General features: G+C 40.1%; 1 protein-coding gene across 2 annotated transcripts in view; it reads left to right on the top strand.

The window, feature by feature from the left end:
• The window catches only part of GLB1 (galactosidase beta 1), a 52,099-nt gene extending 36,107 nt beyond the window's left edge, over positions 1-15,992 (top strand). Inside the window, exons 13-15 of one of the 2 annotated variants that reach the window (XM_082754957.1) lie at positions 1,096-1,227; positions 4,946-5,185; positions 13,547-15,992. In XM_082754957.1, the coding sequence (XP_082611083.1) occupies positions 1,096-1,227; positions 4,946-5,185; positions 13,547-13,807 (633 nt within the window). In that variant the 3' untranslated portion in view covers positions 13,808-15,992. The remainder of the gene's footprint in view (positions 1-1,095; positions 1,228-4,945; positions 5,186-13,546) is intronic. The other variant, XM_082754956.1, reaches the window with a different exon arrangement.
• The last annotated feature ends 740 nt before the right edge of the window (positions 15,993-16,732 follow it).

Here is a 16,732-nt window from a genome sequence, read left to right as displayed (position 1 = left end):
ATATATTTTTGCCACGAGTGGCCTTCATGAGATAGATGAATACAATCTGCCTTTTTTCTCTTTTCTACATCTTAACACAAATTTATTAAATAAAATTATTTAATAAGATGAAAGAAGTATACTGTAGATTCATACTAAATGTTCCTAATATTTCAGGAAATATGAGTATTTATCTGTCTCCTCTAAGGAAAGTGTAATTGTTTCCACATTTGGGATGTGAATGTTTATATAGATTTCATGACTTCATTGAAAAAATAGCTAGAAGATAGAAGAAGAGGGCTTACTTTCAGGCTTTTGAACTGCAGTAATGATGTATACACTTAATGTCTATCTACAGTGTTTTTAAGGATGTTTTACTTTTTTTTTTTTTCCCCCCTTGGAGAGGGGAAGGGATCTGGGGGGAGTAGAAGCCCTAGCATACATCTTACATTATGAATCTGGCTTCTGATCACGAGTTTTATTAAAAAAAAAAAAAAAAGTATATTGTACAGGATATAAACTTTGCCTTTCTTTCCTTAAATAGTGTTTTGTTCTTGCTTAATAAGAATTAATAGTAATTCATGGACTTTGATAGTCCATTTTTTAATTGTTTTGTGATCAGTGCTGATTCTCGTCACCATTATGACCATGTCAAGTTCTTCTTTCCTAATGTTGTTAGAATGAGAACAAATAAAGCTAAATATTGATGTGAGTTTAAATGGAAGATGAATAATCTTTTAATCTCTGACACTTGCAAAATCTTTTTAGTCACCAGGTTAAATCTGTGAACTTTTTGTGAATCAAAAGCTACTAGAATTCTAAAAGTTGATTTAGTTAATTTAACTAAGTAAAGAGATGTCATCAGCTAGATGAATACAGCTGATGCGCCTAGTAGTACATCCATTAGATGTACTGGAATAGAAATACTGACAAACCTGCTTTTTGTGTGATTGTGTATGTATGTGTTTGCATACAAGAGGAGGAAAGGAAAATATATACTTTACTTTTGGTTGTTTGTTTCCTTTCTCTACTTTATCTTCATGTAATTTGAAGAGACAAATGATGGAGTTTTGTTGGTTCAACGTTTTTTTTCTTCTTTCGATGTAATTCATATAGGTTCTTCAAGGCATCCTTGAAAGGGATAAATCACTAATGATAAATATAACTGGGAAGGCTGGAGCAAATATGGATATCTTGGTAGAGAATATGGGCCGAGTCAACTATGGTAGATACAATAATGACTTCAAGGTAAGTAGAATCTAACTGGATAATGTTTTTATGGGTTATAAAACATGGGTTAGAAACAGCAAAAGGATCAGGATTACACAGGTGTAATTTTACCTCAAAATATAACTCCTCACTAGTTTTCATGTGAGTTTTCTGGTCACAGATATCAAAGTGGAATAAAGAACTTAGACATTTTTTTTGTTGGTTCACATGTGTTGTTAGACAAAGTGTCACCCACAAGACTTTCAGGTTGAGTTGAATCTGTAGCTAAAATTTTAAGATATGCAAAACTATTTGGATAAATTCAAAAATAGGCTGGAAGTCAGTCTAATCTTGGTCATATTTTGGGGCTTGTGACTCCTGGGGTAGTGCTTCTGTGTGTATTTGTGTATATTTACTTTTATACCTCTATACCTCTTGCCATGTCCTATTTCACTTGTCAGTAGTGTGTACCCTTGCAATATTTTCAGTTTGGCTAAGAGAGGCTGTCTTACAAGCACTTTACCATGCAACATTGCCAATTTAGATTTGTACTGACCTGGAATTATCAGGAAGCTTATGAACACTTCCATGCTATGCTTTGGTACTGTCATTAGGGGCAATACCACTAAGGTAACACTAGGAAAGGCAGGAGCAAAAAGGAAGCTTATCTGGTTTTGGAATTAAAGGGGTCCCTAGTGCTGTGTGATGTTTTCTAATGAGGGGGAAGGGAGAGAACTATTACAGAGGCCAGCCTTGTGGTGTGTTTCTGCAGTGTTCAGGGGCGTGGCATGCTATCTTTTTTAGTTTTTGGTATTACTATGTTGCAAATAGTACCAAATATGACAGAAAGCTTTCTCTTTCTCATTAAGACGAGAATTGCAGACCCTTTACTGAAAGAATCTTTTGTGTAGAGTCCCCTTGGATTTGACTTGACCTAAATTGATTTGGCAGTGTTCTTTCAGAAAGCTGGTCAAATGTTTAATGACTAGAGATTTATTACTGATGATTGTGGTGCCTTTTGGTGCTGCAGGTGACAGCAGGTAAATTAGAAGCTCCTGTTTCCTCTCAGACTTGTCCAAAGTATTTCTTGGTTTGTTTGAATTCAGCATCACAGGAATGATGTATGCTGACCTGTACTATTTAGTTACTAGCTAAGGACACGTGCTGTGAGGAAGTAGGACTTTCAAAGTTATAAGTAGGGGAAAAAAAGTAAAATAAAGTGTGTATGAATTTTTCTGAGCCTTGCTGATGAGGTCACAAACTCTGGTTGAGTTTGGTCATTTTGCAGAATACAGTTTAGTCATAGAACATACATTGGTAAGTCTTACAAGATCACCATTAGGCAGAATTGACTGTTTTCACACTTGCGTTTTGCTGCCTTGAGAAGAATGGGCCTGATTGCATTCTTAAAGAAGGTTGTATCGGTTATGATTAAGCAGCAAAGAAGAATTGAAGCTTGGGTTTGGTTGAAAGGGGACTAGTTGACCAGTTATCTCAGTACGTGTGTTGTGATGTGGATTTCTAGGTGTATCTCCAGGTATTCTAAGACTCCGGTCAAGGCAAAGCAATATAACTTTTAGGTTGTATAAAAGTCTGTGAATTAAAAGTATGAGCAACTGTTTTCTGTGGCATATAAATTCAGTGGGCAGCAGTAGTGCCAACTTTGTTCATACTGTCTTTTCAAGGATCCTTACTCTTTTTATGAGTGCTAAGAGAGGGCAACTAGTTCCCCAGTGTTCTGCCTTCATATATAGGCAGCAGAAATGTGTTTATTTAGATCAGGCCGGGTGATAAGGAAATCTACGTGCTCACTGTTGAATTATGGTAGCAGAATAAAGGGTTGGAGTAAGGAGGTGCTCAGTGCTGTTGTGATTGAGTTTCAATTTACACTTATACCAGGATTTCAACCTTTTAAAGACTGAGTAAAAGCAAATTCAGTAGACACATTGTGAGAACAATCCTCTAAAAGCTCAATCCTTTCACATAAAAGAGGGAGACTTTTTCCACATAGGTTTAGAAAATGTACTTTGCCTTTCCCATAGACTCCCTCACCCTGTTTCTTAAGGCAGGTATTTTTTGTGTTGATTTTGAAAATGGGGAATAATTATGCATAGGTTATTCATTATTCTGTGACTTCATAAATAACTTCAAATAACTTCATATGTAACATGAGGGAAGAGGTTTCCATTTGATGAAGCCTTACAGAAGCCTTGCACCTTCAAGAAAATCTGAATTTTGTTCAGCTCCTTTTTCTTACTCTTTTTTTTTTTTTTTGAATTTGAAGTGGAACCAGGCATCTAACTTTTGGGAAAGAATCCTAAGAGGGTTTTTGTTCTAAAACATCCTGTTGATTTAAGTGTCCTTAAAGGAAACAAAGGAAGGAAGAGTGTAGTTTCATTTTTTTTTTTTTTTAACATGCTCACTGCCACCTATATCTTTGTTTTACTTGGCAAATTCATGTCCATATCTGGACTATTGCATATGCATTTTTATGCATACCAAAGTAAGAGTGCTTGTAGGCACTTCATTTCATTCAAAAATCACACTGTACATTACACTTAAAGATGGGTTTAGGGAAGCCAGTTGGAAAGTTTTGGGCAAAGCTATGCTGCAATATTTCAACTGATTGTCAGACAAAGTAAAGTCTAGGTTGAAGAGAAGTTTTGCTGTTTAACTCTGTGCAGATAATTTATTTTGATATCAGAAAAATAAGTTATGAAGTGGTCATCTAGGTAAAGGAATAGAGAACGTATTAGTGCACCTACTGATGACTAGGCTTGTGGAGTCAGTGCAATGCTTACTAGATATCAGAACAGACATACTATTTACTATAAGCCCTCCACAGCCATAGAAAATGTGGCTTTGTTTGTGACTTTGCTTTTAGAACTTCTTTTTCCTGTTTAACTTGTGGTATTTGCAACAGAACTTAAGTTGCACTTAAAAACAGCTATTACACAGGGTCTACTCAGGAGATTATATGGATGTAGCAGTGTTGGTTTAAAGTCAATTCCTTGCATTGCACTGAAACACAATTTTAGAAACCGTTACTGTAACACAGTTAGGAATTGAGTTCAGGAGAAACTTAATGTTCCTTTCACTGTTCTTAAATCATGATCTTACTTTGCCTTTGTACTCACTGTGTGAGTACATTGGTGTTCTTCAAGGGTACACATAGTTCCACAGAACTGAAACAGGACTCTGTGGGCTTGAAGTTGACTGTAAGCTTAAATTATTTCACTGAAATTGGGGTCATGAAGCATGCGCGTTGATTTTGTGATACTATATGTTAGCTGTAGAAGACTTGTAGGAAGTGAATACTGCTTTCTCTGCTATTGTGCAGGTTAATGTCTTGGTTTAGTGACTCAGTGTTACCAAATCTCTTGATAGTATCTCAAAATGAGCTATTTAATGCTTTTTCTGCTATTTATTAAGCCCCATGTTTTTGAATCATGTTCATGTTAAAGCAAAATAGAAATTTTAATTAAAAAAAAAAAACTTGAAAAGGAAAATTGGCATTGATGAACGCCTAAAACTTTGAAGAAGTGCAACACTTTCCTAGAGAATAAATAAAATGCTTTATTATTGAGCAAAGCTTATAACTTGGTGAAAACCAGATGCTTGTTTTTCCACACAGTTTGGCAGCTGTTGGAAGTACTTTGATTCAAACATGCTTGTAGTCCTGACTGATTTATGGTTGCAGCTGAATAATTTCAATAACATGAAGCTAATTATGTTGCTTTTTTTTTTTTCCTCCTAGGGTCTAGTTTCAAATTTAACTCTCGATCAAGACATACTTGTTGAATGGGAAATCTATCCTCTAGACATAGATGGAGCAGTGAACCATTCCATTCATGGCTACCCTGACCAACCAGAGAGAGATGTTGGCAATCCACTAAGTTATGAAACACCTACTTTTTACACTGGTAGACTTTTAATTCCTGGCGGGATTCCAGACTTGCCACAAGATACCTATGTTAACTTTCCTGGCTGGACAAAGGTACAAATTTTTGCTGTAAAAACTTGAAGTCCACTCAGAGAGATACTGAAAGTTCTACGGAAGGTCAAAATCCACCTCTCTTTGGCTGGATAGAAGGAGGTTATGATGGTGGGGTGTGTCATATACATTTACATGACTAGGAAATGTGTTCCTTGGTACAAGTAAATTTGGATATAAACCATTAAGAAGAGGGAAACTTATAATTAAAAAGCACATGGTGTTGGTCTAGGAAGGGGAGAATCACATAAAAACCCTGTAGTTTTTCCTAGAGTGAGAAAGATCATCTGTCAGACTTCATAGAAATGCTGCATTTAGTGGTTGTGTTTTGGATTTTTTTTTTTGTCTCAATGTGTTGTATAAACAGCTTTTTGGAGGCATAGAATGAATTACATACCTTGAGATGAAACAGTTCTTATTCTGGAGAAAGTGAGATGCTACAGGACACTTCTCTGGTTACACTGATTAATTAAAAGTAACTAATAGCATATTTTTGTTGCTGTGTGAGAAATATTGCAAAGCACAGGCAGAGTTGGACACTGCTAGTAGCATGCCCGTAAGTATGGATCCAGACAATGTTACAGGATCACAGAATCATCTAGGTTGGAAGAGACCTCAAAATCATCAAGTCCAACCTCTGACGTAATGCTACCAAGTCCTCCACTAAACCGTATCACTAAGCTATACACCTAAACATCTTTTAAAGACCTCCAGGGATGGTGACTCCACCACTTCCCTGGGCAGCCCATTCCAATGCCTCACAACCCTCTCAGTAAAGAAGTTCTTCCTAATATCCAACCTAAACCTCCCCTGGTGCAACTTTAGCCCATTCCCCCTTGTCCTATTACCAGGCATGTGGGAGAATAGACCAACCCCCACCTCGCTACAGCCTTCTTTAATGTACCTGTAGAGAACAATAAGGTCGCCCCTGAGCCTCCTCGTCTCCAGGCTGAACAAACCCAGCTCCCTCAGCTGCTCCTTGTAGGACTTGTTCTCCAGGCCCCTCACCAGCTTCGTTGCCTTTCTCTGGACTCGCTCGAGCATCTCCATGTCCTTCTTGTATTGACGGGCCCAAAACTGAACACAGCACTCGAGGTGCGGCCTCACCAGAGCTGAGTACAGGGGTACGGTCACTTTCCTAGTCCTGCTGGCCACACTGCTTCTTATGCAAGCCAGGATGCTGTTGGCCTTCTTGGCCACCTGAGCACACTGCTGGCTCATATTCAGCCGACTATCAGCCATCACTCCCAGGTCCTTCTCTGCCAGGCAGCTTTCCAACCATTCCTCTCCCAGCCTGTAGCGCTGCTTGGGGTTGTTGGGCCCAAGGTGCAGGGCCTGCTACTTGGCCTTGTTGAACTTCATACAGTTGGCCTCAGCCCATCGGTCCAGCCTATCCAGATCCTCCTGCAGAACCTTCCTACTCTCAAGCAGATCAACACACACACCTAACTTGGTGTCGTCTGCAAACTTACTGAGGGTGCACTCGATCCCTTCATCTAGATCATTGATAAAGATATTAAAGAGAACTGGCCCTAGTACTGAGCCCTGGGGGACTCTACTAGTGACCGGCCTCAAACTGGATTTAACTCCATTCACCATGACTCTTTGGACCTGGCTACCCAGCCAGTTTTTAACCCAACGAAGCTTATGCCAGTCCAAGCCATGTGCAGCCCATTTCTTGAGGAGAATGTTGTGGGAAATGGTGTCAAAAGCCTTACTGAAGTCAAGGTAGCCTTGACTTCAATACCATCCACAAGACCAATACCATCCACAGCCTTTCCCTCATCCACTAAGCGCGTCACTTTGTCATAAAAGGAGATCAGGTTTATCAAGTAGGACCTGCCTTTCATAAATCTGCGCTGACTGGGCCTGATTGCCTGGTTGTCCTGCGTGATAACATTCAAGAGAATCTGCTCCATGAGCTTCCCTGGCACTGAGGTCAAACTGACAGGCCTAGAGTTCCCCAGGTCTATCTTCTGGCCCTTCTCGTAGATAGGCATCACGTTTGCTAGCTGCCTGTTGACTGGGACCTCCCCTGATAGCCAGGACTGTTGATAAATGATGGTAAGTGGCTTGGCCAGCTCCTCTGCCAGTTCTCTCAGCACCCTTGGGTGCATCCCATCTGGCCCCATTGACTTGCGTACATTCAAGTGCCGTAGCAGGTCGCCAACCATTTCCTCGAGGATTGTGAGGGCCACATCCTGCTCCCCATCCCCTTCCACCAGCTCAGGGTACTGGGTATCCAGAGAACAACTGATCTTGCCGCTAAAGACTGAGGCAAATAAAGCATTAAGCACCTCAGCCTTTTCTTCATCTTTTGTCAGTAAGTTTCACCCCACATCCAGTAAAGGATGGAGATTCTACTTAGTCCTTTTTTTTGTGTTAATGTATTTATAAAAATATTTTCTGTTATCTTTAACAGCAGTAGCCAGATTGAGCTCCAGATGAGTTTTGGCCTTTCTAATTTTGTCCCTACACATCCTTACAACACCCTTATAATCCTGAGTGGCCCGCCCTCTTTTCCAAAGATCATAAATTCTCTTTTTTTTTCCCCTAAGCTCTAGCCACAACTCTTTGTTCAGCCAGGCCAGTCTTCTTCCCTGCCAGCTTGTCTTTTGGCACGTGGGGACAGACCGCTCCTGAGCCATTAAGATTTCCTTCTTGAGGAGTGCCCAGCCTTCCTGGACTCCTCCACCCTTCAGAACTGACTCCCAAGGGACTCTGCCAACCAGTGTCCTGAACAGCTCAAAGTCCGCCCTGAACTGTGGTCTCCCTCCTGACTTCGCCAAGGATAGAGAACTCTACCATTGTGTGGTTACTCTGCCCAAGACAGCTCCCAACCACCATATCTCCCACCACTCCTTCTCTGTAAACAGAAGGTCCAGTGGGGCACCTCCGTAGTAGGCTCATTAATCAGCTGCGTCAGAAAACTATCTCTCATGCTCTCTAGAAACCTCCTAGACTGCTTTCTTTGAGCTGTCAGTGCCTGTCTTCTGGAGTTTACCTGTAACTGGACTGAGTAGATCAAGTTGTGACTGACCAATCTCATGGCCTTCTATGAAGGATTGACTCTATCAGCTGACAAGGGAAGACCAACCAATGCCATCTACCTAGACTCTTCTGTAAGGCCTTTGGCAGGGTCCCATGCAATGTCCTGATATCCAGACTGGAGAAAGATGGATTTGAAGGGTGGGCCATTCAGTGGATAAGGAATTGGCAGGAGAGCTGCAGCCAGAGAGTTGCTGCCAGTTGCTGCTATGTTGAGGTAGAGCCCAGGGGTAAGTGGTGTCCCTCAGGGGTCTGTCTTGGGACTGGTGCTGTTTAATATCATTACCAGTGACATAGACAGTGGGATTGAGTGCATCCTAAGCAAGTTTGCAGATGACACCAAGCTGAGTGGTGCAGTCGATTTACCAGAAGGAAGGGATGCCATCCAAAGGGGCCTGGGCAAGCTTGAGAAGTGGGCTCATGTGAACCTAATCAGGTTCAACCAGTCCAGGTGCAAGGTGGTGCACCTGGGTTGGGGCAATCCCAGACATGAGGACAGACTGGGAGAAGAACTCATTGAGAGCAGCCCTGCAGAGAAGGACTTGGGGGTTCTGGTGGATGAAAAAAGCCAGCAGTGCATGCTTGCAGCACAGAAGGCCAACTGCGTCCTGGGCTGCATCAACAGAGGGGTGGCCAGCAGGGCAAGGGAGGGGACTATGTCCTTCTGCTCTGCCCTTGTGATGCCCCACCTGGAGTGTCGTGTCCAGGTTTGGGGCCTCCAGCACAAAAAGGATGTGGATCTGTTAGAGTGGGTCCAGAGGAGGGCCACAAAGATGCTCAGAGGGAGCACCTCTTCTATGAAGAAAAGCTGAGAGGGCTGCAGATGTTCAGCCTGGAGAAGAGAAGGCTATGTGGAGACTTCATTGCAGCTTTTTGGTAATATTGAAAGGGGTCTTATAAAAAAGATAGTGACTTTTTACCCATGTAGATAGTAATAGGACAAGGGGGAATGGTCTTAAACTAAAAGAGGATACATTTTGACTAGACATAAGGAGGAAATTCTTCACTTGCGGGTGGTGACACACCAGAACAGGCTGCCCAGAGAAGCTGTGGATGCCCCATCCCTGGAAGTGTTCAAGGCCAAGTTGGATGGGGCTTTGGGCAGCCTGGTCTAGATCATGGTGGCATCCCTTCCTGTGGCAGGGGAGTTGGAACTGGGTGACCTTTAAGGTCCCTTCCAACCCAAGTCATTCTATGATCAGAGAGCACTGCAATGAGAAGTTTGTGTGCAGACTTGAAAGGGAACTTCTGATAGGGCTGGAGAAAAACTAGAAAAGAAAAGAGTACGTTTTCACATTGCCGTGGTTGAAACAGTATACAAGATGAGTATGTAGCTGGTGGGAGGCACAGACAGCAGAATGTGTGCACTGAAGTGCCACTCCTCTAAGAGGCCTAAGCATTCAACTCTAGGCTTCAGGAGTGCTGGTGTTAGATAGCAAAGTTAATTGTAGTGAAGTTAATCCTTTCTGAAGCAGTTTACTTACTGTTATTAAAACAGAGTAGGAGATGGAGGTGCTCGTGATCTATCTACAGCGTTGCAGTGGTTAAAGCACTTCGCAATATGCAGAAGACTGATTCATTGCAGACATTTAATGTTGCAGGCACTGAGCTTGGATGAGGAAGTCTCTTAGTCCCTGTTCCTATATATATATACATATCTTACACAATCACAGAATAAAATCCAACAATAGCTATTTGCACAGGAACTGGAATCTGGGACTTTTCCGGTAAATTCTGCAACCCAATGAATCACAAACCATCTTCCTCTCTTTGAAATGGCAAATGAGTCCATTCTTAAGAATTTTTAAGTTTCAGTGGGAATCTTTTTCCCTGACCTATTGGACATAGAAATTTGTTTTATATGGTCTGTATACTATCTAAAGAGGTCAAAGTGAAGAGAACCCAGGGAAACTGTAAATATGGTTATTGGATTAATCATTCATCTTTATAGAGATTGGACCAAAGTTTTAAATAAGATACCGAGGAGTAATAAGATTGAGGTAAAACTGGGTGTGGGGAGAAGAAAGGCAGAATCTCAGACTTCTAGATAGCTTTACCAATGATCAGTGCCTATAAGGTAGAGGGCTGTAAGAGTTTGAATTCTACTCAGATACCATTGGATCTGGGCCTTAGTTCCTTGAGGCACAGCTGTATAAATTGGTGATGACAAAGTGTGGAGAGGGACTTCTAATAGTAGAAGGAGCTAAAGGTGTTTGGGTATTTGAAAAACTGTGGAAACAACTCTTAAGAAAATGTGCAGTTTTAATGATTATCTTGCCTTTCCATATTAAGACAAAGAATTTGACATGCTGGACAGCCCAGAAGAAGGATGTGGCATTAACAGTCATGACCTATGGTTGTAGCTCAGTTGCCTTCTGTGGTTTTTAAAAGCTTCGCTATTAACAAAATTTCCCCCACCTTCACTTAATGAAGCATGGTTGCACTTAAGAGTATGTCCTTCTGGATGTATGGTCAGATTTATTTTTATTTTTATTTATTTATTTATTTTATTTGGAGTCAGGATTGTTCTTTATTTCTATGGAATTGTGGGTTATAGCTGCTGACCCTGATAAAGGAAATCTTTCTGAAGATAGAGATCTATTCCCTATCTCTTCTTTTTTTTTTTTTTTTCAAAGGATGTACAAACTCCTGAATATGCAGTCTTCAGAAATTGCAGTGTTAATATAATGTTCCAAATGGCAGTTTGGAAATGAGAAATGAAAATCATAGTTTTCTCGGAAAACTGACTTATAACCAGAGATAGATTAAGATTAGAAACAGACCTGTTTCTAATTATGTAGATAGTGATAGGACAAGGGGGAATGGTCTCTGAACTCTATCAGAGAATCACAGAATTTCTAGGTTGGAAGAGACCTCAAGATCATCATGAACTAATGAACTCTAATGCGTCTGATTCCTACACTATACTCCAACTTCCCAGAGGGTTACAGTCACCCTGTATAGTAGCTAGTCTACTGTGTAGTGGGTACATCTGCAAATGCATCTTGTGGGGGGATAGCTTGCATTAATGCTATATTCTCTTCTAAAAGTAGTATAGAAGTAAAGTGAAGAGCTTGAATAAATACATGTAGTTCTTCTCTTGTCCTTTTATACAGCAGAAACAAACCACAAAGTGAGATGAACTTGATTTAAATACTAAAAAAAAGTTTAAAGTCAAATTTTGTTAACATCTTGGCACTGTAAAAGATAGGATCTTATACTGAGATAGTGGATACAGAGACAAAATAACTCACCTGTATTTGCAACTATACAATCTCCTTATGAAACTTCTTTCACAAGTTTCATAAAAATAATTTTCATAAATGCTTGAAAAAAGAACTACCTCCAGAACACCTTGAACAGTAATATTTAGTATACTATAGTTGTGCTTTTATAAATCTTTTATGAGTATTATTTGATTTTTAGTTTTCCCTCAAGATGTTAAAAATCAAGAGTGCAATGAGTCCTTATTTCCCAGTGACTCAGATGATTTTATTATTTTTATCAATTTACATCCATGCTACAGGTGAGTTTGCTTTTCCTCTACATTCTGATTACCAGAGGCCACAGCAAGAGGGAAAACAGATGAAGTTATCTGTTCCCATCCTCTTCCTTGCTTGCCAGTCAATTGTCTGACATGGTAAAAAGGATGCTTAAGAGGAAAAAAATCAAGTGGTTTGTCCAAATCAGATTATGTCTTGTTTAATGAATCAAGATTCCGTTCAATTCAGGAATCCCTTTATAATTCTGCTGAACATTTGGCAGCTCATCAATTTAAAGACTTTTGGAAACACCTGCACTTGTTTCACTCCAATGTCTCTATTTTCTGGTGTATAAATGACTTAGTTTATTTCCTTTTTACTTGCCTAATTTTATTTTCTATTTTTAACTGGGAATATTTATAATATTAGAAAAGTATTTTCACAGAATCAGAATCACAGAATTGTCCAGGTTGGAAGAGACCTCAAAATCATCAAGTCCAACCTCTGACCTAACACTAACAAGTCCTCCACTAAACCATATCCCTAACTTCAACATCTAAAACAACTTTTTAAAACCTCTTTTAAAGGCCTCCAGGGATTGTGACTCCACCCTAGGCAGCCCATTCCAATGCCTCACAACCCTCTCAGTAAAGAAGTTCTTCCTAATATCCAACCTAAAACACCCCTGGTGCAACTTTAGCCCATTCCCCCTTGTCCTATCACCAGGCATGTGGGAGAATAGACCAACCCTCGCTACAGGCTCCTTTAACGTACCTATAGAGAGCGATAAGGTCGCCCCTGAGCCTCCTTGTCTCCAGGCTGAACAAACCCAGCTCCCTCAGCCGCTCCTCACTTGTTCTCCAGACCACTCACCAGCTTCATTGCCTTTCTCTGGACTCGCTTGAGCACCTCGATGTCCTTCTTGTAGTGAGGGGCCCAAAACTGAACACAGCACTCGAGGTGCGGCCTCACCAGAGCCAAGTAGTACAGGGGTACGGTCACTTTCCTAGTCCTGCTGGCCACACTGCTTCTGATACAAGCCAGGATGCTGTTGGCCTTCTTGGCCACCTGAGCACACTGCTGGCTCATATTCAGCCGACTATCAATCAATATTCCCAGGTCCTTCTCTGCCAGGCATTTTGTTCTGGCCACCTCCATTATGAAAGCAATTTGAAGAGTTTGTGTGATAAATTAACTATGATGTCATTGAATTTACATTAATAATAGCAAAACATCAAAGATTCACTGTTGTAACTAACTAAAACAAAATACAGTGCTCTTGCAGTATCATTTCACAATTTATTTTGCTGACTAAACTATTGCAAGTATAATAGACATCTGAATGTCATGTGTCTAGACGAGCTGTATATCTTCTTGAAATCATAGAACAGGAAGCAGTGTGAAGATAGCATAGTATTACACTTTTGTAGAGAACAATTAACAGAATTAGGATCTGCTTTGTTTTGTGAGTTCTTTCTCCTTTTAACAATCAGCTTGAAGTAAATACAATTTTCAGGATTTGCTTTGGTCTGAAACTTGGCACAAAATTCAGTGTCAGGAACCTGCAATTCTGTTTTCTTAAGTATTGTCATATTTGGCATGACTGCAGTATCTGACCACTTTGGTTTTAAATATCAGCTCATCAGGGAATTTAGATTCTTTTGACTATTTGTAGCAATTTCTTCAACAGATTATCAGTCCTTGTGTTCTATCAAACTGAAATATCAAGAAAATGCAGTTACTGTGTGAAATGTGTTATGCTTAAAGTTATTTAGATGTTTGACCTCTTGTCAAATTATTAAAACTTCATTATGTTTTCTCTTTCTTTTAACAGGGGCAAATTTGGATCAATGGCTTTAATCTCGGTCGCTACTGGCCAGTCCGTGGTCCTCAATTGACCCTTTTTGTTCCAAGGAATATACTTGTTTCATCAGTGCCAAATAACATAACAGTATTGGAACTGGAGCATTCTCCCTGTAGCACCCAGGCATGTGAGATAGAATTTGTAGACAAACCGGTTATCAATGCAACTACAATGTATGAAAATGTTCCTCCCCCACTCTATTTTAGAGACATGTGGCTGAGCTATCTATAATGATATGAGTGTTTCCTTATCTTCCCCCCCAATTTGCTTCTTTTTCCCTTTAAACATATTTTACTTTTTTAAAGAGTCAGTGTAAATCAGTAAGTTGTTTAGCAGAGACAGCTTCTTAAATTCAATTTTTTTTTCAGGCTGGCCAGAGTTAAATACTGAAATTCTCTTGAAAAAGAAAAGTTGTAGCTTTAGAATTTACCTTGAACTGTGAAACTGAATCCATCTAGAAGATAATTTTAGCATCAAAGTGTACTAAAAATGCATTCCTGTAGACTGTTTGCATTACAGGAACCTTCTGCTTTTTTTTAACCACCTTTTGCAACTGGAGAGAAGCCTACAAAAGGGCTGCACAGTCCCACGAGCCTGCTGGTTACTCACAAAGGCCGGTAGGTCAGTGCTGCCAATGGACTAGACAACTTTCAGCTGATTTTTATTACCTGTTTAGTATCCAGTATCATTTTATTCTGCACTGACTGCCGATGTTGAATGGACCTGCTTTTTTCACCTCCGTGCAAATGACCTCTGAAAAAATCCATTTGGTTTCTTATGGGAGCAGTGACAAATGTGGAAGAGAGCACTCATGCAAGCTGATCCAAACGGCAGTAATGTGGACAGTGGAGAGTAATCTTGTAGTCTGCTTCTATCCTGTCTTTGAAAGCCATTTGACTGCTTCATTTCTACTATCTCCAGAGACTTAAATTAAATTGGCAATTACAAGAACTTTAGTGAAATTTAAGCTTGGTTGGACCATAGCCTTTGATTAACTTGCCTGCAGAATACAGTCTTAAAATAAGCCATTTTTCCTTTTAAATGTTTTTTTTTTTTTTTTTTTTTTAATGGGTCTGTCATGCCTCTTCTTCATAGGCCATAACCTTGAAAGTAGAAGGTTTTGAATAAAAGAGAATTAAGTCATGCCTTACGTTTTGTTCTAGTAAATTGATAATCTGATCCAGTAAATTGATAATCTAAGGGCCTGGTATTTGCAAAGATACAGTCATTGTTGGAAAAGCTGACTTTCTACAGCAGGCTGAATCTTCTTTTTGATTCTTAGGATTTTGGTGTCAATCATGCAAACTCTTTGGTGAGATTTAAACAAAATATTAAAATGACAGAATCAAGTATTTTCATAATCTGTGGTTGTTCCTTTTCAATTTCTGTCTCATGTTATTAAAATGGTTCTTTAAGATTAAATCCTTCCTGTATTTGTTTCAGAGGGAGCAAGTGGAGGAGGAAGACTGATTAAAAGTGAGAAATGAGGTTGTAAAGTCTCTATGGACAAGGAGTTCTTGTTGATGTCTCATTTATTTTGTTCTGAAGACTTGTGCAAAGTGAAGCAAAGCAAAATAGTTGCAATAGGCTGCGAGGTCCTCTGAGGTGCCACCCTCTTCAGAGATAGCCAGTGCAAAAACCTGACTGTTTTCTTCTCAGTTAATGCAGACTGCTACCCTCACCTGAGGAGAGAGTAGAAAGGATCACCACTACATTATCAAAACCTCTGCTGTGTGTTTGATGAGCTGACTGCCACAGGAGCTTTCAAACCACTCCTGTGCGGTTCACTTGAGCCACAGAGCTCCTAGTCTGAAATTCTTACCTCAAATGCTACGTGGGAGCTGCGTGTGCAGTACTTGAAACACTTCATTTTCTGTTCTGACCCTGGATCTTTTTATTCTTTACATCATCCTTATGCAGACCTTGGAAAATGCTCTGTGACTAATTTATTATGAAGTATTAGTTACCTCAGAGCCTGGTCTTGAATGTAAGGAATGGAACAGAGTTAGTTTCATACCGGTTGTGGGTTTTGTGGCTTGAAGTATACAGAACGACAGTACTATTTAGATGCAATTCCTACAACAGTTCAGTGCTTTAACAGCCAGGAGTATTTTTATTTTTCTGTTGATTAGTGCTGTAAAGAATGGAAGAGATCAATTTGTAGTTCTTATCACTTCTTTTGTTTTTCCATTGCATTAGTGAAAAAAATGTAGCATAATCCATAGTATCTATTTTTGTCATATCTCCATGTAATACTACAAGCATTAAGGTTTTGTATCAAGGATTGCAAATATTAATTATATAAATGTAACACTACCAGAAACAACATGATAAAACAAGCTTAAGGTTTTTCAAGAAGGGATCTAGACAGCTTCAATAACACACCTGCCTATTAATTGCTTTCTGTGAAGTGATCTGTTGTCTACAGAAAGGGACTGAAAGTTAGGGCCCTGATTCCTAATCCTGGTCTGCCTACAATAAAAAAAACAGGTTGCCAAATTGAGTGGTATTTATGTGAGTACACAGAAGGGAGATCTCTCTGAGAAGGAGCATTCAGAGTGCATCACTACCAAGGAGAGCCTGTTGCCTCCTGCTGTTTCTTCACCCATGGGTGTGTCCGTGGGTGCTGCAGGTTTGTCTTCTGCCCTGCCTGTGTCATGCATTGGGCATCTGCATCTGCACCTTTGCTGCTGCTGTGTGGCTGGGGCTTATCCTAGATTTCCTAGCTTTTGTGTGTAGTCTTCCTGGGACTAGTTTCCCCATGCTGTCAGAAGCTTGTCTGCAAAGTGCAGCTGTATGGGGCTCTGCTTAGCAGAGGTGTTTTTCCAGAACCAGAGCAGGATTTGTAAGCTTAAAGCGCATTCCTGCCTATGCACAAATGAAGGCCTTTTAAATGTTACTTGGGAAGAATGAGCAAGGAGGTAAATATGGACTGGTGAACAGTGTGCACTATGTTGTTGAATTCTTAATTTATTGATAAGACTACCATTTCCCTTATGTTCATAGCATAATAATCAATCTAAATGTTACTCAACACTTCAGTCCCTCAAAACTTCAGTCTCTGAGTTTAACAAGGTTGAGACTTGGCCTTCTCCACGTTCTGTTAGCCTCTTAATGCCCTTTGTTGGTCTTTGCAGGCAGCACTCTCACCTTTTT

The sequence above is a fragment of the Aythya marila genome (genome assembly GCF_965140915.1).
Source record: "Aythya marila genome assembly, chromosome: 2".
Taxonomy (NCBI): domain Eukaryota; kingdom Metazoa; phylum Chordata; class Aves; order Anseriformes; family Anatidae; genus Aythya; species Aythya marila.
The sequence above is the reverse complement of the archived record's forward strand: the minus strand, read 5'-3'. Positions and strand labels throughout refer to the sequence as shown.